The following is a 21,300-nucleotide window of genomic DNA, read 5'->3' on the forward strand; positions in this document are numbered from 1 at the left end:
GCACGCGGGCGAAAGCTGACACCGTACGGACGGATCTGGATTGGAAATTAAGACGCTAGTCTCTACGTGCATTCAATAAATGGCATGCTGCCTCAACAGTCGAATGAAAGTTGAAGCTGTGTGGCACCAGAGCTGAACCAACCCCCTGTTCGGCATGCATGGATGCCGTGGTGATAGTGGCGCGTCTGCATCACATTCGCAGTACACTACGGAGCATTCCATCGGACTTGTATCATTGGAAATAAGCGAACGAACCTTGGGGATCTGGATATTACTGCACAGAAAGCCCAATCGAGGCCGATATTCCCCTTTGTTTCGTTTCGCTTCGCGTCCAGTTCTATGGGCAGTTACTTACGGGCTTCCAAGTGGTTTGCTAGCCGCATCACCCGGCTTCTAGGTTGCCAGAATGGCCCTAGCTGATAGGGTGTCATTCGGCGACAAGGGTCGTTCCAGGCGGAGAATGCTTGTTTCCTTTTTGTGCCACGGGCTAAGGCTGCCATAGATATCGAAGCGCTATCGCCTTTGCTGATTGGTAGCCTTGAGCGAGGAAGCAATATTCTCTATGCCCACCCTTCCCTTACTGTCTCATACCCCCCGTCCTGTGATTCCGCAGGTCCTGCGGAGGGGAATCGTGGCCAGGCGGCCGCCGCTGGATGGCAATGTCAGGGTCTTTGGGGTGCTCTCTGCCGAAGGGCGGGCAGTTCTCTAGCAAGTGTCCCCTTTCGAGCCTCGAGCTCCGAGTACTGTCACTCACTCGTCGCGTTTCCCCGACGCAATCTCTCGAACCCTCAAAAAACACCTCCACCAACATGTTCCTGGATAGTTGAGACAGCAAGATCTGGTATATTTGACGAAACCTAGTGGGCCACCAGTAGCCCTGAATCCTCGCGACATCTCCAAGACACCAACGTGGATGCCAAGCCTCGCCGGCATGCCGCGGCGCCATGTACAGACGACCTTCCTTGAACACGGTTGTGTTTCGGACGCCATCTTGGAATCGCGTCGATGGGAGCCCGACGACTGTATCTAGTCCGGTTGGCTTTTATACCCCTCGGAATGACTTTCTTCGGCGTTTCTCCGATCCGGCATCGGAAGAAGAGGTCCAGAATGTTGACTCGACTTACGAGTAGGTCATCCTCCAAGCCAGAGATACCACTTGCCAACTCGGCGGGCTTGGCGGTTCTGGCCGGCCCCGCATCATTTTGGGTAGCCTCATAACCAGAAGCATAGGTTAACACATACCACAGAAAAGCCGAAACGGCTTACAAGAAAGCCGTAAAGTCCCTCAGGGCAAGCCTCACCCCGAAAGAGGCCGCTGTTGTCCTGTCCAAGGAGCACAATAGCAAGCAAGAGTTGCAACTGGTCGCCTCGGAGATCCAAGCGGCAAAGGAGGCAAAATTAGATGACGACAAGATGCAGTTGTTCGTCAAGTCTCTAGACCATTACCAGGGAGTTTTCGATATCTTGTCGCAAGCAGAATTCTCGGGCTTGCCGTTGATATGGGGCGGGCTGAAGTTCGTACTTCTGGTACGGCTTCTCACCCTCGATTTCAAGACGGTGGACTAACCATTTACAGATGTACAAGAACAAGTACGATGTACTCTCGAAGGTGTTCGACGTGTTGATTGACATTGGTCTGGATCTGGAAAGAATACGAGCATATTCAGCGCTATACCCGACCCCACGAATGCTAGAGTTTACGGCCGATCTATATGCCGCGATTGTCGAATTCCTCGAGCAGGTTATCAAGGATGAAAAGAAGGGCGCCATGAGTATGCAACCAGGTCCATGGCCAGTTGAGCCCCTACTGACGACAGCACAGAGCGCGCGATGGCGGCTTTTCAGCCATTCGACGTTAGATACGGCGACCTTTTGACGAAGATGAGAAAAATACAGACGCATATAGAGAAGGATGCAAACCTATGTCTCCACGTGAGACATGCAATGACGAGCAACGCGATGGCCAAATACCGCACGGATCTACCGCTGCAAAGGCACCAGATGCGCCAGGCCTACAAATGTACGTGCGAATGAAACCCATGAAAACCGGCAGCCGTTGACTTTTAGAAGCCATCGCCGAAGACCCGACGGCAACCATATTCCAGGCGATACGAAAGAACCTCTTCAAAAGCTTCGAGCTTGAAGCCGGGTACCACCAGGAGCTGAAAGCCACGTACGAGGTCACGACATCGAAGGCATGGGTGGAATGGTTCAAGATGGAGCAGAAGTACGTGCCGTCGGGATACTCTCACGAGACGAGGGTGATACAGGCAGAATGCGACGCCCCCGACCCCCAACACGCCTTGGTCTGGAAGAAGCAGCAGCGCAAATTCGCGTCTCACGTCCCGTCGGCCTTTTTGATATGGACCCGCGGCATGACCGCGCAATCCGCCATAGCCTCACTGGTGGACCAGATCCTCGTCCAGAAGACGGAGGTGATGGCCGACGCCGGCATAGAAATGGACCAGTTCAGGGAGGCCAACAACTCGGTGCTGGCCCTGTGGAACTTCTTCCTCTACCTAACGACGGTCCTCGGTGGCTGCATGGTGTACATAACCATCGGATCCGTCGGCGACGACGAATTCGCCGTCGTCAGGAAGTTCGTCAACATGGCCAAGACATGGAAGGGCCCGGCAATCAACGTGACCCTCATCCACCCCTTCAACGAGAACTTCGCCAGGACGGACGACGTAGTCAACCTCGACGACAAGTACGACGTACACCCGTCGCTCACAACGACGGACGCGATGCATCACGTCCTACTGTTGGAGATAAACATCCACAAGCAGGTATCGGACACGATCCAGAACCTGTTGTGGGAGACGGTATGGCGGGAGGTGCGGTATGCTGTCATCGGCATCGCACTCACGCAAGTGATTGAGCACATACACCTCGCCGCCAAGAAGGTTGCCGAAGAGGCCTCGGTTCGAAGGCAAGAGGTCTTTTCCGAGGCAGACACTAATCACTGGGTCGCTGCCGTGACGAAGTGGACTGCGAACGAGTGGTCCATGAACACGCTGAGGGAGCAGATCCAACGGCATATCGACATCGTTGACATCCACTTGCCACCTGACAGGAAAGCGCGCTTGAAGAGAAAGCTGGGGAATCTCGTGTTCGATCAGGAGGAGAAACTCGGCTCGCAGCTGACGGAGACGCAACGGGCGGCCATCTGGGCCAATTTACAAGATGCCATCCGGCCCGGGACGGGTAAGATGTTCTGCGGCGAGATCCAAGAGCTCTTGGCCACCGTCTTGGACGATTACCGTAAAGAGGGCTCGGAGAGGGAGGGAGGAGTGAAGACGTTGTCTTTCCACCTCGTCAACACATATTTTGGAAAGAGCGGGCGGTGGAAGGATACTTTTTCAGGGGAGCAGAGCTTGGTTGCCGACGGCATCACGGAGGGAATCGAAATCGGGTTTGGGGACTTAATAAAGGCGCTGGCGTCGAAGGAGGCCTCGGCGTGAGTCGGGCCCGTACGGTCGTAAATCAACGTACATGACGATACATGAAATATGCAAACCATTCATCCATCCATCAAGTCTTAAGTCTAAAAGTGACCTAGCACCATGCGTAGTACTCGTTATCCTCCCACAGCACCTCTCCCTCGCCCTTCCACCGCAAGCTCGGGATGCTCCCGTCGAGCCTCTCGTCGAACACAACCCTCACGGCGCCCCCGGTGCGGTCGCTCACACTCTTCGCCGAGGCCGAAACGCCATCATCCGGGTTCCAAACCAGCACCTTGGCAAGCCCCCAGTCCGCGGCCTCGATCACGGCAGCATGCAGCAGCGCGGTGACATCGGCCTCCGGGTCGCCGGCCACGCGGAGGACCTTGAGCTTCTTCTCGCGGAAATCGTGGTCCCAGTACACCCACGCCTTGCCGTCGGCGGTGACCGCCCCGCGGTGCACCACCTCGCGTCCGGCGAGCTCCCTGGCCATGAAGCCATCGCGGGTGAAGTGCCACAGCAGCTGGTCGCCCGAGGGCGCGAATGCGACGTGCGTCTTTCCGTCGTCGGGCAGGTTGGCGAGCTTCTTCTTGAGCAGCTCGACGTCCTTGGCGCAGTAGTCGGGGACTTCCCCTTCCGGGAGGTAACGCACACCTTCGGGCGGGCGCAGCGCTGAAGTGTCGTCCGAGATCAGTGAGACCTGCAGGGAAGGGTAGACGGCCCAGCCCTGGCGGGCGTAGTAGAGAGTGCCTATGTCGCTGTAGAGCACGCTCGCTTTGGAGTCGGCGTCCATCGCCTCCTTGAGGCGGCCGAGGAGGATCGTGGCCATGCCGTGGCTGCGGTGGGTGGGGTTGGTGTAGACGGAGGCGATGGCGTAGGCCCTTTCTTCGCGGACGGTGGAAGAGGAAGCATCGCGGACGAAAAGGGTCTTGGCGGTTGCTTCGCAGGATGAGATGATGTGCTCTGGTTTGGCGGGGTCGAAGAGGACGTAGTAGTTGCAGTTCGCTGAGAGGGCTGTCTTTGAGAGCGCGAGCTCACGGGCGACGTAGGTTTCGAGGGACATCGGCGGGGCCCATGAGACGCCGTTGAGGCGCCAGGCGGCCTCGCGTTGAGCAGGCGTCGCCGAGGCAAATATGACATTCTTTTCCGGCGCGGGTTGAGTTGCAGTAATGTCGGCCATCTTGGAGAGATAAGGCCGGTGATATACGGCTGGAATGCGGTTGTTGGTTCTAAGAGGTGAGACGAGACTGTAGCGATGGCTTAGTAGTCTACGTCTTCACTCGGACATCGAAAGCTCGGACAGTTCGGTATCGCCTCAGAGCCTGGGACTTTAAAGCTTTACGAGATCGTGAAGAATTAACTCGGAAGTGGATGAGATGAAGCCGAGCTGAAATCTGCCTGAGCTCATGGCAGATTCGCGGGCTGTTTGAGGGCTGAGAGGACCTTCCCCAGCGGGGTTGGCGGGGGCAAACCACCCCTCCACCATGACAGAACCCTGGAGCCAGCCCCAGATCTCGTTAAAGCCACGCCCTTCCAGTAATTAATGGCCCAACCACCAATGCAACTGCGGGAAATTCGTCCCTGTCATGAAGGTAGCTGAACCAAAAAAACAACTCATTTCCATCTGTTGCATGATGTGGCTTGCCCGAGCCTTGCTTAACTGTGGTTCTGGCAGCACCAGGCGTCAATCGGCTAGACCTCAGCGAAATCGGTCACAATAATCAATAGCGCGCTTCGTCGGCACCGTTGGTGCAGGGGTGGGAAGATTCCGCCTCAACATATCAATGGGAAACTGGGTATAGAACCAGAAGCAGTGCTTGGTGGTTATGGATTTTGTATGTCTATTTGTAATATACTTACTAATGCCAATGGTAGGTACTTGACCGGGAGCCGAATCCGGAGATGTGGGGGATGTGCATCGTTCTTGGGACCCAGTTGGCTGGTAGTGTAAACTGAAAAATGTATGGTAAAATCCTTCTATATATTCGGTAACAGTAAATTATTTCGTCTATGGGACAGCTACAGTGTCGTGCCGCATGCCCATCAGGTCGACAGGCGAAGAAACTGGTGGGATCTGAAGACAAAAAGGAACCCCCACACCACACATTTGAAAACTCGCTAGGGGCGCAGTCAAGACTCAGCCCAAATGATGTGCCTCCTTCTACCATCAAGGTTTTCCAGATCCGACAAAAGGGTTGCCGCCACTTTGTTGGCCGCGCTCTTCGGGCTAGTTACAGAACTATGTTACGAGATGAGAGGTTTGCGTTTTGATGCAGGCCGGTTCAGGCCAACACGTCGCACTTAAGTCTCACACAAAAACCTGCGGGTGCGCGAATTCTGCAATTACCAAGTAAGACTTGTGCTTCTAGCTCCGGAGCAGGAACAACCAACCTCTAGGAAACTTGGCACTTTTGGGCTTTTGATCTCCTGGTGTCTTGAGCCTCGGGCTGTTGAGCTTCGGGTTCTCGGGCTTGGGGCCATGAGGCGCAACAGCGGCATGTTTGGGGCGACCAAAGTATGTCGGAGGTATAACGGGGAGTTGCGCGGCTGCGACGCCCAGAACGCCGGAGACGATGAGAAGAAGGCTGGGCAGCTTCATGGTGAATGTGGGCAGTTGCAGACAGTAAGGTAGGTATGGTTATGAAGAAAAAGAAAGGGTGCAAAGCATCCGAGAAGGATGGCATTTTATATTGGGATTTTACTTCCTTTCGGGGTTGAGACGCAGAGGGTTGCGGTGGATAGTTTCGCAGAACTATGTATGTCCCGAAGTTTGTCGAAAGTTTACCAACGACTGCCTGCGTACTATCTACTGGATACGATATCGAGATACGTGGAACCTTGAATCAAACCAGAGAGCATCTTGTTTTGGTCTTGACCACATAATCGCGGCCACGTGCAAGTACCAAGGTTAAGTTTCTCATCGCAGGAAGCCGAACAACAAAGGAAAGATCAGAGATCCCAGTGCGTATGATCCCGCAGCACCTATATTGACGGCACCAGCTGTGACAACAACAGCGGGAGATGTTTCTGTCGGATTCCTGTTTGAGGAAGTGGAGGTGCTGACATGCGGTGGGGCCGTGGACTCGACATCGGAACCGTCGCTCGCACCGCCACCCCGAGTCGGAATCGGAGTGGGGCCAACTGGAGAACCGGATATGGGCCCTGTCGACGACGTCGGACCGGGACTGGGAGGAGTTGAAGGCTCCTCAACACCAGGTGGACAGTGCCCTAAATTTCCACCCCAAAAGTCAGTTATCATACAAGTATTGCTGGATAAGTCGAGTTCACTAACAATGATCGTCATGCGGTACACATTCAGGATCGCCTGTGCCGTCAGTCGGCTTGGGAGAGGGTACTGGGGCTCCTCCGGGGGGAGTCGTTGGCTCAGGAACTCCTGGAGGACAGTGCCCTATTTTTTTCAAATGTCAGTTGCCATAAAAGTGTTGCTGGACAACTCGAGTTCACTAACAATGGTCATCATGTGGTACACATTCAGAACCGCCCGTGCCGTCAGTCGGCTTGGGAGAGGGTACCGGGGCTCCTCCGGGAGGAGTCGTCGGTTCCGGGACTCCTGGAGGGCAGTGCCCTTTTGATTGAGGTCAGTTTGTATTCTGTCCAGGAACTTGAAATACTAACAGTGGTCATCATGCGGCGTACACTGCTCGGCTTCTGCGGAAGTAGCAGCAGCGCGAGAAGTGGCTGGCGTTGGCGCGGATCCGGGTGGGGTTGACGGTTCCTCCACGCCGGGAGGACAATGCCCTTGAGTCCCTATCAGCGTGAAAACTCTTAAGCAGACATGTTATCTTCTCAAATTGCTTACAATGATCCAAATGAGCTTCGCACGAGGCTACTGGAGCCGAGGCAGAAGGCATGGTTGACTCATCGCCAGCATCCTCCGTAGGGGTTGGCAGAGTACCAGGTGGAGTGGTGGGTTCTTCAACGCCAGGGGGACAATGCCAATGATCCAAATGAGGTGTGCAGGTAGGCGCGGGATCATTTGTCGACGAGCTGCTTTGCCCGCTACCACCGCTGCTGCTTGTGATGGTTGCTGGGGGAACTTGAGCAGAGGGTGTACTAGTCGGTTCACAATGCCCTATGCGGTAATTGGCATGGAATATAACATAAAAGGACGCTCTAAAATAACGTACAATGATCGCCGTGCGGGCTACACAGGCTTCCGGTGGGTGAAGGGGGTAACGTTACCGTTGATGTTGGGCATGTGGTAAAAATGGAGACCGAAGTGACAATGCTGTATCCGGCACTGCGGAGAGCGTTGGAATCATACACGCCGTAGCCGGTGAAACTGCCACCCGGGAAAGTGTACAGCGAAGTATGTACAACAACACGAGTGCCAGAGAAAGAAACACCAGAGGTCGAGTACTTGACATTCATAGAGTCCATGAATTCAGGCAGATTGGTGATGGTGGCGGCGACTTGCAGCTGGGTGCTCGTTCTGGTGGTACATGGGGCAGCACAGTCCCAATGATCCTGATGGAAACTGCCGTTCGTCAATCAATAGAATCTTTAGGAGACAAGTCCGCTAAATGCTCTCCGAACACAAAATGGCAGGCAAGCCAGTCAGTAAGACGGCATATGAATGGTGTTCCGGACGGCAAGCAAAGGTGTAGGGCTGAAACTACAGCGGTACGGTGTGAAATGGATACTTACGAGCAATCAGCACCAGTGGGAGACGGGGGAATGGCCACACCTTGCGGCAAAGCGGCGGCAACGCCGGCAAGAGGCAGTAGTCGAACGATTATCATGATGACTGTCGCGGAGTTCAAGGCTATACTGGCTGCAGAGCAAAAGAATAATTCAAGCCAAAGGTGATTGGAGCAAGTCGTTATATACTTGGTCTTATCTCCTTCAGCATCCACCTTGGTATGCCAAAGCAAATAACATAACCGAGAAGCTGTCAGCCTTTCCGCAGCCACATTCTCTATCCCCTGTCCAAAGTATCAAACCGCCTTCTTCTTTGCGTATAGCATAACGCCGCCTAGGTTAGCATCACCGGTCGAAAAGGTGCCTGTAGGTGAGATGATTGCCTATTCCGCTCGCCATCACCAGGATTTCCTTTTATTCAGGGATGTAAAATATCAGGTGTGTCTGCATATGAATATTTCCATGGTCAGTCATTCGAAATTGGGTGTTGTTTGTGAGGACCCGGATGGGCCTCAGGGGTTATATCAATTGCCAAGATACGATGACTTACCTATGGAGTAAAGTGGCGCGGGTTTGGTGAAAGATATATGGATGACATTGAATTCTTGGTTTAACAGCTCTCTCAATTGGGGTTCTGACTTCCTGCGCCAAGGAGGCGGGTTTGCGAGGATGGAGGTTATCGCGAGGTTGAGATGCCAGATGCGGATGGATAGGCCGAACCCATCAAGGTCATCACCGGTGTAGTGAGTCTTGTTTGGCAATTCTAGAAAATCGAAAGTTCCTGCATATCTAATAGGACGCTGGATAGACCTTTGGATCGGCTTCGCGTCGCTTGGTGGAAGAAGACGTATGTTGTTGCTTGGCATTTCAGGAACCTCTGCGGCTTGCAGATATGCCAGCCCATCCTGTATTGCCATGGATATCTCTCCTTTATCTCAATTTTCATTCCCTCTTTGTATCTTCTCTGTATTGCATTTCTGGAAGGTCGATACAAACGGATTTCGTCTTCTGCAGGGGACTTCGGCGGGTCTTTTGGAAGCAAATAAGCTTATGCTTGAAAAGCGGACCACTCCACGTTTCATTGCATCTCCCCCACTTGCCTTCGGAGTCCGTGAGTGCCCGCAAGGTATGAGTTTCGTGATAATACTAGTCAACGGAAGGATGAAGGAGTGCAGAGATGGCTGGAAAACCTAGTTACGAAACTGAACTAGAAGCATGATAATGCGTACTAACTACGAGAAATGGGTTTCTGTGCATTATCTCCAAGTATAAATACTCCCGCCAACCCCTCAGTTTCGATCAACTCATCACAACATCACCAGTAACAATCGCAACATCGAATCTCCTTTCCAAACCATACAAAACAAGCAACCAAGATGGTGTCTTTCAAGATCATCCTTGCAATTCTGCCCCTAGCTACAGCCATGCCCTCCCTTCTGACATCTTCTCTGACGGAGCGCGACTGCGTTCCTCCCACCAACTGTGGCGGCCCCATCGATGTCTGCGAATTCTGTTGCGCCACTGGCGTCGTACCCAACAGCGCTCTCTGCCACTCTCATGGCGAAGCTTGCTCTGGTGGCACTGCCTACCACTGCGACGACGAGCACTGAGTTCTACGCTGTCGGCCAACACACCAACACATCAGCTCACTTCTTGGCTTCAGCCATTCTGTCAGCATATCCAGGCGCGACTAGACGAAATGGAAGGAGATATGGTACGATGGAGGTGAATTGGAACAATAACATAGAACATGCAGAGAACTGTGGAAGGCCGTATGTGCAGAACATGGGACATAGGTGACTGGAATAGTAAATAAAGACTCCAAAACTCTTTTTACTAGAATATTTCGCCTGTCATATTACTCGAGCGTACTTTCGCAGGTATTCGGCAGGCTAAAATCAAAGAAAACCCAATATACAGTCTTCATCCTCTCAATCCGCAATTCAACGAATAGCACTCCCCCATCAGATTCGGCCAGAGCGGGACTCTCGACAGAATCAAGCACTTACAAGCACTTGCTATTTCAACATGGGGCGGAGAGCATACCGCGAGCTATCGAGTTGTCGTTGATTGGCCGCCTTCAAGAGTTGAAGGGGTGGTCGAGTCCGAGTGAATCAACCTCAAGATCCATGTCGTCAAACGATGAAAGATTGAGATCGATTTCTTCGATTCCAAAATCATTGAGTTGCTCGGTATTCGTAGCAGTAGCCGGAAGAGGCGTGTTCGTGAGCGGAGGAAGCTTCCTGGTCTGTGGGTCGCGCCACTTGTACCACGATTCACGCATCCTTGTGCTATAGGTCCGCAATGTCAGTGAAACTGCTTACCACCCCCCGGGAATCGGGAGTCGGAAGTGCAGCTTACATTTGGCCCCGTGTGAAGCTTAAGTTTCCAGTGCTATGTTCCAGTTAGCATCATCGCCGTCTCGTATCTAAGTCGAGGAACCAGAAATCATACCAGGAGGAGTACATCATATAGTTCCGCACCAAATCAACTCCAGGGTAGTTAGGACACGAGTCCTTTCCGTCGTGGCACCCTGTGTTATTGGAGTTGTTCGCCTGCGGCGTGTCTGGAATACCATCCCCGTCAGGAATGGAGCACCCGTGGTGGAACGGGTGCAGGAGTCCGAGGAAGTGGCCCACTTCGTGAACAACCACCTTATCAGCCATGTAGCTTGTCATGGCGCCGTAGCTGGCTACGATGCCGTCATGGGCCAAAGCAAGACGATTGTTCAGCTCTAAGGTCTTTGGAATCGCCGAGTACCCCAAAACATTACCACCCATTTTAGGCACGAGGTACACGTTGAGAGTTTCGGGTCCGCCGCGACGAAGGGCTTTCTTCATCAACAAGGTCTCATTGACGCGCCGTGCTAGATGGTCAATTTCTGAGAGATCATCGTTACGGACATTGATAGTCTTGAACGGTCCGAAGGAATAGCCCAGGTTCGAATATCCCTCGGCGAGACTGTCTTCAATTCTGACGGTAACTGAAGTCTAAAGTCAAGGAGTTTGGAGTTAGTACACGCCTACACGCACAAGCGGGGTGCTAAACACTTAGGGAGATGATGTGTGGAATGACGCGGTACCTTTGCAATTTTCTTGAGCTGTTGTTCAGTGCCAATGAGGAAGACGTTGACGGGGATCTGGATCGGGGTCTTCATATCGACTCGCGGCTCGAGATGATGGAAACCATTAGTGATGTCCTCGAGGGCAGCGATATCATCAAGGCTCGCGAAGTCGGCGTGATCCATGCCAGAGGAGCACCAACGCTCTGGGCTCCATTCGGGGGGCGGTCCACTAAAGGGAGATGGACGTTGAGATGCCTGCGCGAAAGCAACGCTCGACAACGATGCGGTGCCTAGAAGGCAAAACATCCAAGACTGGCGAACCATGACGGGCGGGTTACAGGGGTATTGGACATCTACTCTTGAGACAATGATGAGTTTGATAGTTTCGAAGAAACGTTGGTGAGGACCTCTTCTTTTATAGGCTAGTAAATGGATGCAAGAGCACACGGAGTAAGGTTGAATGAAAACCATGGTTCTCTGGTGGTGGACAGACAGGAACTGCTTTCATGAATTCTGGATGCGAAGTAATTCCATGGATGAAAAATAGTATTGAAATCTTTAAAGTTACTCTCCATTTCAGTTGAACCGTACCTCCGAAAGGTAAACCCACTATACCACAGCTTTAACCTTCCTGGTCCGACCAGAATTCTGCAGTCTGCTGGCCAGGGCAAAGATTTCCGTGTATGATCACGACGGAACCAGAAAAGAGCCTGCGTGCCCAGAACCCACCCAAAAATGTCCGTCTAAATTCCAAGAAAATAAAAAAAAAAGGGGGAATAAAACAAGTCGTGGATGATGTCGTGAAGCAATCCATATCAAGGAAAGCACAAAGTTAACTGAAACTGAGGATGTTGGCCTGACCATCACACGTGCGAAACGTGGGGAGCTGTAGTAGACGGAGAAGAGTCCGCCATCCCGCATCATAAGGCTGCAGGAAGGCCGAAACAAAACTCGTCTTCAAAGTCGTTATAGCGAACCAGGCATTAGGGTAAAGTGTTAAGTAGGGAGGGGCCGTGATCGGCCCGGCCGCTACCTTAGTCAATCGACTAAAAGGGGCGGGATTGTGGGTATGAACTCTGGCGAAGAGCAGCTGACATCCAGGCCAATGTTGGGGTGCCAGTAAAGCGACGCGTATGTGCATGTATGCGTGTGCATTGGTATAAGCACTAAGCCATGTCGTCGTCGTAATGTAGATGCGGGTGATTGATAAGATGCTGACGCCAGACCGAAAGGTCACAAGTATGTCGTGCTCCGAAGGGGACCCATTGCTTACAAACCGGATGTGTCGTATACAATCATGGGTAGTTTTGATTTAAGCCTTCTTGAAAATACGCTTCAGAAGATTCTTGCTAGATGAAGAAGATCCTGCAGAAGAATTCGTTAGCAAGCTTCGTCCTTGATCGACGGTAGCTCATTGAGCAGTGCTGAAGACTCACCATCGAGGGTTCCTGTAGCGTCGTTCTTCTCCTTTGACATCACTGGAACGCCATCCTTGTCAACAAGGGTTGTTTCTGAGGACATGGCACCGACGGTCGGTTTCGATATCGGAGCAGGTTGACGGGGCCGGCGAGGCATTACTGAAGCCTGCATATGGGGGATGACAAAAGCTGATTCGTAAAAGGAGCCGGACATCTTGCTGTCGGTTCTGTCTTGTATAATAGCTTTCAGGTACTGCTGAGATTCGATGGAGCTCATTTGTACTTGTGAAGGGAGGGTTTGATGGTTTGGGATCTTTGTAATAGTTCTGGCAACTCGTGATGGCTCAGGAAAGTATGATTCACTAATGTTCTTCTGATCTGTGATGATGGGGGGGTTCTCAGCTGGTCTTTATAAACGTATTGCCCGTGTCGGATTTCCATTGCAAACGCGGCTTCGGCAAGTCGAGCTCCTTTCTTGACTCACAGATGCGGAATGGAAACCCGGCATGTGCATGGCATCATGTCGAAGGGCGCGCTGTGAGTCGACTGACAAGCACTAACATGCTGTTTCTCATGTTAGTGCCGTCCTCGACGGGGTGTCAGACGGGGGGATCGATGCCGATGTGGGGCCCTCGCCGGTTCCTAAATGTGTTTTCAAGCCAATTACACCTTTTGCCGAATTTCTGGGTTCGTCATACGGTAATCCCTGGCGAAAAGCTTGTACGGCCAGTCGATTCGGGTTAGTAAGTAGATGGAGCATTAGTAAACACAATAAAAAAAAGTGTGGGGATAGGATAGCGACTCCTACCCGCGCCCGAAGCCGTCCAGCCGAAGCCGAAGCCGAGAATCCAATCACGAACTTCACTCCATATGTCGGACAGACTGAGCCGACGTTGTTTGCTCGATTTTGCGATTCACTTCCCGAAGTTTCTCTCACCATACGCCGGCAGCTTTACCTGTCATTAGGAAACGGGGCTTATTTGCGGATCTCGCTTGATAGAAAAATCTTTTGCTGCATAGGCATGGAGTCGACACAAACACCACCCCGGCTCCTGTACCGAAAGAACGGCCGGCCTCAGGCGTGTGAGCCATGTCGCAGGCGCAAGGTTGCCTGCGACCACGCACAACCCGTATGTAACAGATGCAGGAAATCGAAACGCTCGGGGGAGTCATGCGAGTACATCCTCGATGGCAGCCCACTGCCAAGAGAAACCCCGAGACAAACTCGGCCCAGGGACAGTCGGCGTGAATCGAGGACTTCCCCTCGGCCCTTGGCGTCGACCTTCCGTCAGCCCGTAACGGCGACACGGTCCGAGCTGGTTTCGGCACCGATATCAACGACAGCGTCAACGGCTACATCATCACCAGTCACAACGGCTACTCGGCAGCCCAATTCCGTACCCGTTAGCTTCCCCACCAGCCCGGAGTCGGTCAGCGCGGGTGCCACCCCCGCCGTCCTCGGCATCGGCTATCTTGGCTTCACGTCCTTCTGCGGCATCTACGAAGAGACGCGGCACAACCTGAACCGGCTCCAGCCATCCGGCGCAACCCCAATCGGCGAGATTGGCACAACCGCATACTGTGGGCTAGAGTGCTCCCCGCCGTTGACGAACCAGGCTCTGGAGACTTGCTTGACCATCCTCCGCCACGTTCCAGACCGAGACACGGCCCTGAAGCTGTTTGAAAGCCACATCAACCCCAGTGATGGCTGGATCCGCCTGGCGGCCAAGCTCATGGTCACGTCGCTATACGACACCTTCCCGCAGTATTTCAACGCATCTGAGCGTCCAGACGACAGCCAGCTGACCTCCCTCGCCCGCACAATCTGCGCAAACACCGCGAAATGCGTGTCAGACGAGGAGACGGACCCCAAGAAATGGGTCGCACAGTTCACCGGCACCAATCTGCGATGGGAGTCGTTGGGCGTCTTGTTTGTCTACTGGGAGCTGGCGGCCAGGTATCTCGGCCCTTACCGGCCCGACGTAGGCTCACAGTTCCAGTCCGTGGACGAAGGGACGAAGGTCGTGATGAAATACCGGTACTGCGTCGGCGCCTCCATAGAGTTGACCAAGGCTGCCGGCAGCGGAGGCAACACCCTGCTCCTCTTCATGTGTGCGAAACGAACCATCATGGAGTCGATCTTCTCAGGCGATGCCAGTACGTGGTTTTGATTATGCCCAATGTCCATCATGGCGTTGCCTCGCTTCCTTTACCAGACGCTTACTGAGCGAGAGAAGGCTAACCAGGGCTCCTCTAGGTTTCGCCTGTTGGCAGTTACACGCCGAAACAGTGGCTTTGTCGACATTTCTCGGCTTTCACGACGAGGTCGCCTCTGAACCGTACAAGCCGACCGTCTGCACCGAGATCAAGCGCAAGCTCTTCTGCTACGTCTTCTACATGGACAAGGTGCTGGCCTCTTTCGCCGGCAGGCCGCCCCTCATCAGCCGTAGATACGCACGCACGCCACCCCCCTTGGACCTCAAGGACGAATACCTTCTCTCCGACGAAGCGACGCTCGCCCGCCATGTGGCCGCTCTGGATTCCAATGGCTGGAACACCGAGGGCGACCTAAACTCTGCCACTATCATCCGGGCCCGTGTTATGTTAGCCCACATCCGGGATGAACTGTTCGAGATCGCCCTCGGCCACGGCCCAGTAACGCCCGTCCAGACACTTCTGTGAGTTGCTAACGGAGACCTACTTTGGCAGTTGTCCGAGAGCTTGATGCTGATGTACAATTTCTTCAGGGATATCAAAGAGAGACAACTCAAAACCGTCGCCGGGTTCCCCGACATCATCGTATTCAAAGAGGAGGATGTCCAGGTCAGGAAGCTTGAAGTATCGATGTTGTACGTGCGGCTCATCGTCCACCTGGAGCACCTCCAGAACATGTTCTTCATCGAGCGGCTTCTCGCGAAAAGGGGCCACGACGACGGCGCGTTGCTTTCCATCAGCTTCGAGATGGTGTCCAAGACCCTCATGTTTTGGACCAACATGGACCGCCTATCCTGCGTAAACGGCGACTTTGAATGGCTTGTAAGCATCCGCCTTTCCGTTACCCTTCTCAGCCTCTGTCCACATGTGTAGAAGGGACACTGACACGGCCTTTCAGGTAATGGCCTACGCCGCGCCAGGAGGCGGGATCCTCTGCCTCGAGCTCCTGAAGCCCACCCTCCACGGCGGCAACCACCCGCAGAACCCAAAGGTGACCCGGTCGAGCATCATCCAGAAGCTGAGCCTCCTGGTAGGCTTCCTCGACTGGGTCAGCCCCACGGCGCCCAACGGCGACCTCTGCGCCGACTGCAAGACCCTCATCCAGCACGTCCTCGACCAGGCCCTCAACAGCCAGGCGGCCTCGGCCTCCTCCGCCATCGACGGCGGCTTCCCCGTGGCCCTCGACACCATGGACTGGGACTTCTCCACGCAGCTCGACTTCAATTTCGACCTGCTCGACACCTTTGACTGGCTGCGCCAGGAGGCCCCTTCGAGCCAGCAGTCCTGAATACACCGACGAGAGTAACGACCCAAAGACAACCCCCTGGCAGTGCCGAGTCTAAAGCCTGCCGTGTGAGAGACCGATGATGTTTAAACGATGATGTTTAAACGTTGATGAACATTCGCGAGAAGCATTGTAACATAGGAAAGGAAGACAGAGAGAGAGGTGAGTTACGAGTTATGTTACATGGCAAAAAAAAGCCCTGAAAGAGGGGTGTTTTTTGGGGGAGTTTATTTCCTGTACAATTGTTTTCCTTTTCATTTTTTCTGTTCGCCGGCATTTCCGCGCGTCTCGTTGGAAAGATTCCCTCACACGACAATTACGACGCCAAACTTGAGCATTGCTTAATCGTGAGGAAACTCTTTTTTCTTCATTTTTTCGCCGAAACCGAAGCAACCGAGTCAACGGCTGTTTCTACAAAGAAGAGCGGATAAATCTGTTGTTGTCAAAGGGGAACCTATGCAACTGGCAACGGTCCCTAGTGTTTAAACCAGGCAACCACTCCCAGAGGACAGGGCAATCAAAGATACTCAAAACAGGATTTGCAGTCAAGTTACTAAACCTTTGATTGACACCAGCTTACCTTTGTATGTTCTGCTCGGCTCGTTGGCTACCACATAGTCTACGGCTCGCTAGCAAGCGTTGCGGCGTAGCCATCTTTGAGCACTACTTGAAAATGTTGAGTATATATATGTATATATCTCATAAATCTATCACATTTACAAAACCCCAGTTCCAGCCGAGACTACTGGCCTGGGCCCGTACACAATTCGTCGCGGCTGCGCTCTCATGGCACTCCCAACAAACCTGTCTATGCTCCAACTCCGCGCCTCGTCATCCTCCAGCGAGACGAAAGCCTGGTGTTTGCTCTTCTGAGCCGCCTCCCAAAGTTTCGGCATCGGGTAATCGTTCTCGTGGAAGCGCCGCGCGTCGTAGAAATTGTTGATAAGTTGCTGTAGCCGCACACGCATGAAGCCTCTGTAGCATCTATGTGTCTCTGCCGACATCGATCCTTCGGTGGCGGCAGCAGTGACAGCGGCAGACGCATCGTTTGCGTCGTCGTAGTCGGGGTCAGCTGCCCAAACCCACATGTCATCGACAAGGCCATGCCCAGAAAGCACTGACCCGGCGCTGGACTTGTCGACTATCAGGAACACGTTCTGAAGGATGCCGTCCTGCAGACCACCGCGTTCTGCTTGTGCAGGGCCACTCAAGGCGGCCTGCTCCCGTCTCTGCTTCTTGGGTACTCGGTCTCGGATGGACTTGAAATGTTCACGCAGTTTCTGAAACTCGGCAGCGCGTTTCTCGTCGGTCTCCTCATGCTCACCGGCTACCGGTTCACTGTCATCATGCTTGCCATCACTTTGTTGTTCCGTTTGACTGCCGCCTTCCTTCTCGCCGTCGTCCGCAGTGGCATCTGTAGGCCAATGCAGCTTTTGCAATCTCCACATGTTACCGATGGCACTACTCCCCGCCCCGATCGCACCGCAGGCATGGAACAAAACCCCGTCTCGTCGAGACATATACCGCTCAGTCTCTTCTTCGTCGAGAAATGCTCCCGGGTCGACGAAGATGCCATATCCCCAATGCTTTTCGCCCTTGTCCTCCTCCCATAGGCGCCTCACCCACGGAAACGCCTTGGCCAGCAGGGCCTTTTCGGCCTCCTGTTTCTGCCTCTCTCGCCAAGCCTCGTTCTCACGTCGCCAGTGCTCGACGTGGGAATTTTCGATGGCTTTCTCCTCGTTTTCCGCATAGAGCGAGCGCCGCACTGCCTTGAGGCGCTTCGCGGCTTGCTCGTACTCCTCTTCGGAGACCCGATGAGGCCCCATGATCAGCCCAGTCGCCAAGGAAACCTCGTGCTCCTCCTCTGGCGAGATGCCCAGCCAGTAGCGGTCTTTGAGCAGGGAGACTTCTGCGGCGGATAGCTGCGAGGGCGTCTCTGCCGCACGCTTGAGCAGGTCCTCCTTGCCAAGCGTGGACGCCTTTGCAATGTTGGCCGCTTGGGTTTCGGGATCTGGAAAGTCCAGAATACACCGTTGGTTCTGGGGAGTGAGTGACGACGAGGTTGCATCTTGGGAGAGGGCGGCTTTTTCCTATTCCGGAAAAGACTGGATCAGCTCGTCGGCGTTATCGAGTTTGCGAATGACCCGCATGAATGACCTGATTTGATTGTCCATGATGTACGTAGAAAATGATGACAATTAGCAGTCTGGTTGTTGAATGCGCTGGGATGCCTTTAAGTAGTGACTAGACAAGTTGTCTTCCAATATTTATATGTATATGGGAAACCGAAATCGCCTGGCGGGGCACACGTCACTTAAACTAGATCCGCGGTATGTCCGTACATGTACGCGGCCACTAAGAGCGCGATTGCCCCGCTGATATTCTTCATGGGTCTGTAGGGACACCACCATCAATGGTGCTTGCCCTTTTCAGCGATATACTTCAGCCAGTAGTGAAGATCCCTTATGAGTCTGAAGTAGGCCGCCGGAAGTACCCTGCGGGCTATTCTCTTGTTGTCACACCGACTGGTGAATATCAACGACCTCTGCAACCACTCGAGTGTCTGAAATCCCGTCTTCAGAATGCTTGTCAACAAGCATCCTGAGCTCGTTTCTGGTTTGAGCTAGTGAGCCAGCCACTTGAGGCTCTGCGGCCTACGTACAAAATTTCCCCTCTACTCTTCTATGCGACCCTCTAGGTGTGAATGGGATCTGGGAGCCACTCGAGAGGTGCCAAAGCGTGTGCTTCATATATCCCAGTACCTGGGTACTTGAGTACCCTCGACTGCAATGCGACTTTCGAGCACGGTTCAGCAACCAATACCCCGGAGTAGTAAACATGACACGCTGGTAATCGTTGTGGTGGCAGCTTCTGCCTGGAGAGATGTAAAGGGGCTACAGGCAGAACACGTTGCCAATGCCGTTGTTGCGGTGCTGCTGCCGGTTCCTTGGGCCATACGAACGTAGTCGCCGGCAATGCCGAGGAAAGACGAGCTAGTGATACGATCCTTTTCTCCTCACTGCAACAGTAACCTACAGCACAGAGCATTCTGCTTTTGTGGCAGGGTTCCAGGCGTATAGATTATCGACGGAGGTTTCCCAGCGACCCGCAATTTCGAATCTCAAGGGCCATCACCTGAACTTTAACCTGGATACCTGGTACGGATCTATTATGGTGGCTCGGTTATATGTAAAGATGTCAGACCACCCTGAAGCCGACGACATGTCGTTTAGCTGAGTAACTGTGTCTTACAAAGGCTATGACTCCCTACTACCACTCGATATCCTGCGTAATGGACTTCGCGGTGTCGGCTCGCGCAGCAAGTTTCCCCTCAGACATACGGTGACCATGGCCAACTCGGCATCCACAACTCCGGCTCAATGGCATGCAGAAAAGAGGGAAAGGTGGAAAGAAAAAGGTTCAAGATATGCCGGGGATGACTGCCCGCCCCGCTACGAAGAAATCGAGCCTGCCTCTGCCGGCTCCTGTAGTCATCATTCTCGGCTCCGAGTTCAAGAACGGGCAGAAAACGCAGCTAGCCGCTCCGGGAGCCGGGCCGGTCGACCCCTCCCGATAGACGAGGGATGGCGGTGGTTTTTTTTATTTTTATTTCTTTATTTCTCCTCGCTTCCTGCGCGTATAATTGATGGTGTGTTCTGCCGTCCAAAGTATTCCCAAGAAAAACACAGGCGTTCAAGTAAGACATGCTCGGATCCCGACCATCACGGAAGACAACGTCTTCCGACATACTTCATCTCGGAGCCGGCATCGCTCCGTGTCCGGCGAAATGCAAGCCGGGTACGCAGTGAAGGAAGGCTTCGCCATGGGAGGCCACTGGCGCTTCCAATTGGTCGTACAAAATACCTTCAAACTCGGCATCTGTCACCCCCGTAGCCTTGGCGTCTTATGGCCAAGCGTTTCTAGTCGTTTGTCGTCGTAGTCGGCCGCCGCCTCCTGAGCCCTTTCCAGCATGCCAGCCTTCGCAAACCAGCTATACAGTGACACCCTCCCTACCAAACCCTCTCAAAATTCGTCCACCCGGGCCTCGAAGCACCTCTCAGCGCTGTCCGCCCTTCGCCTGCGCCGCCGCGTCGCGATTGATGGCCTCCTCTCCGAGAACCTTGCTCGCCGCCATGAACCTGTCCCAGTCAGCAGCCATCCACATCACTCGTTCGACACTCGACACAGTGGTCCCTCGTCGAGCCGAGACCGTTCAGCGCCCGCTGCTCCCGAGGCCTCCCCTCCGCGGGCGGTCCGAAGGGGAAAACACAAACAAAAGAAAAACGGGTGTAAGGAAAAGGAGGGGGGTAAAAATGAAGGGGGGCCAGGGGTTTGATACTCACATTCCACCATGCCAGGCTCCGAGCCCCCGCATGCTCTCGGCCTGAACGCTCGTCATACGAACCAGGTTCTCGGTATCTGCGAGGTTGGCCGACAGCTGGGCGAGCTGCGAATGGAGGTGCGTCTGTTTCAAACCGCCACGTGTCAGCGACATTCGTCCCAGGCACCGCCGGCATCTCATCGCGAGACCCAAAAAGTGAAACTCACCAACTGCCGCGTCTTCATCGCGTTCCCCGAACTGGAAGACATGGACGGCCTCGCCGCATGCGTCATGTTGATATTCCGGGACGCCATCCTTCTTTTTGTCGAAGCCCTTTCGTTTCTTTCTCTGAAGACTTCTTTCTCACTCTCTCACACAGTACCTTCTGTGTGCCTTTATCTCTCTCTGTTTGTCTCTGGCGCCTGTCGGTGGGTTATCTCGTCCGCCTCCGTCGGACAATATACTGGCAAAAAGTACCGGAGCTCAGGGCCTCGGGGAGCAGAGAAAAAGCTAGCCTCGGGTAATTTGAGACTCAGAGTGGACAGTCCTGCATCAGGGACTCAGCCACAGGTCTCCCCTTCATAAACCAAACGGGCGGGATTTGCTCGCTGGAGGAGGCAAGCAAGGGGTGGTGGGGGGGGTGGTTGCCTTACCTTGGGAGGTAGGGAGGGAGGGGGTGGTGGCACTTGGTCGAATGAGTTTGGGAGCGTTCCTCGTCGTCGCGAATGAACGACAAACGACAAACGACGAACAAAAATAAGAGGTCAGGGAGCCTCAAGATCCTTCTGTGGACCGCGTTAATTTAATTATATTCGTTTGTTTCCGGACGGTTCATGCGGGTGTTACGTCGTCCAAACACTCACTTTCCAGTACGGTGGATTTTCTTAACAGAC

General features: G+C 53.7%; 8 protein-coding genes across 8 annotated transcripts; 2 read left to right on the plus strand and 6 right to left on the minus strand.

Moving 5' to 3' along the window:
* Positions 1-944: 944 nt before the first annotated feature.
* Positions 945-3,464, plus strand: EsH8_III_001128 (uncharacterized protein; the record flags this gene model as incomplete). The annotated part of the gene is made up of 5 exons (XM_083262853.1): positions 945-1,126; positions 1,248-1,527; positions 1,577-1,772; positions 1,823-2,020; positions 2,071-3,464. 5 exons carry the CDS (start codon positions 945-947, stop codon positions 3,462-3,464), a joined length of 2,250 nt encoding a protein of 749 aa, XP_083123340.1.
* A 94-nt stretch (positions 3,465-3,558) lies between these two features.
* On the minus strand, positions 3,559-4,623 carry EsH8_III_001129 (uncharacterized protein; the record flags this gene model as incomplete). The annotated part of the gene is made up of 1 exon (XM_083262854.1): positions 3,559-4,623. One exon carries the CDS (start codon positions 4,621-4,623, stop codon positions 3,559-3,561), a length of 1,065 nt encoding a protein of 354 aa, XP_083123341.1.
* Positions 4,624-6,360: 1,737 nt separating this feature from the next.
* EsH8_III_001130 (uncharacterized protein) lies at positions 6,361-8,206 on the minus strand (the record flags this gene model as incomplete). The annotated part of the gene is made up of 7 exons (XM_083262855.1): positions 6,361-6,671; positions 6,736-6,852; positions 6,913-7,029; positions 7,080-7,202; positions 7,264-7,536; positions 7,592-7,941; positions 8,112-8,206. 7 exons carry the CDS (start codon positions 8,204-8,206, stop codon positions 6,361-6,363), a joined length of 1,386 nt encoding a protein of 461 aa, XP_083123342.1.
* A 1,979-nt stretch (positions 8,207-10,185) lies between these two features.
* EsH8_III_001131 (uncharacterized protein) lies at positions 10,186-11,493 on the minus strand (the record flags this gene model as incomplete). Its single annotated transcript, XM_083262856.1, has 4 exons — positions 10,186-10,396; positions 10,467-10,499; positions 10,560-11,078; positions 11,138-11,493. 4 exons carry the CDS (start codon positions 11,491-11,493, stop codon positions 10,186-10,188), a joined length of 1,119 nt encoding a protein of 372 aa, XP_083123343.1.
* A 988-nt stretch (positions 11,494-12,481) lies between these two features.
* EsH8_III_001132 (uncharacterized protein) lies at positions 12,482-12,864 on the minus strand (the record flags this gene model as incomplete). Its single annotated transcript, XM_083262857.1, has 2 exons — positions 12,482-12,534; positions 12,606-12,864. The coding sequence occupies 2 exons, from the start codon at positions 12,862-12,864 to the stop codon at positions 12,482-12,484; spliced, it is 312 nt and encodes a 103-aa protein (XP_083123344.1).
* Positions 12,865-13,609: 745 nt separating this feature from the next.
* On the plus strand, positions 13,610-16,089 carry EsH8_III_001133 (Zn(II)2Cys6 transcription factor; the record flags this gene model as incomplete). The annotated part of the gene is made up of 5 exons (XM_083262858.1): positions 13,610-13,717; positions 13,976-14,744; positions 14,845-15,265; positions 15,335-15,623; positions 15,700-16,089. 5 exons carry the CDS (start codon positions 13,610-13,612, stop codon positions 16,087-16,089), a joined length of 1,977 nt encoding a protein of 658 aa, XP_083123345.1.
* A 713-nt stretch (positions 16,090-16,802) lies between these two features.
* Positions 16,803-18,154, minus strand: EsH8_III_001134 (uncharacterized protein; the record flags this gene model as incomplete). The annotated part of the gene is made up of 2 exons (XM_083262859.1): positions 16,803-18,097; positions 18,142-18,154. The coding sequence occupies 2 exons, from the start codon at positions 18,152-18,154 to the stop codon at positions 16,803-16,805; spliced, it is 1,308 nt and encodes a 435-aa protein (XP_083123346.1).
* Positions 18,155-20,143: 1,989 nt separating this feature from the next.
* EsH8_III_001135 (DASH complex subunit Hsk3 like-domain-containing protein) lies at positions 20,144-20,700 on the minus strand (the record flags this gene model as incomplete). Its single annotated transcript, XM_083262860.1, has 3 exons — positions 20,144-20,225; positions 20,430-20,551; positions 20,635-20,700. The coding sequence occupies 3 exons, from the start codon at positions 20,698-20,700 to the stop codon at positions 20,144-20,146; spliced, it is 270 nt and encodes an 89-aa protein (XP_083123347.1).
* Positions 20,701-21,300: the final 600 nt, after the last annotated feature.

Source organism: Colletotrichum jinshuiense, chromosome 3, assembly GCF_051148585.1.
Source record: "Colletotrichum jinshuiense chromosome 3, complete sequence".
Taxonomy (NCBI): Eukaryota; Fungi; Ascomycota; class Sordariomycetes; order Glomerellales; family Glomerellaceae; genus Colletotrichum; species Colletotrichum jinshuiense.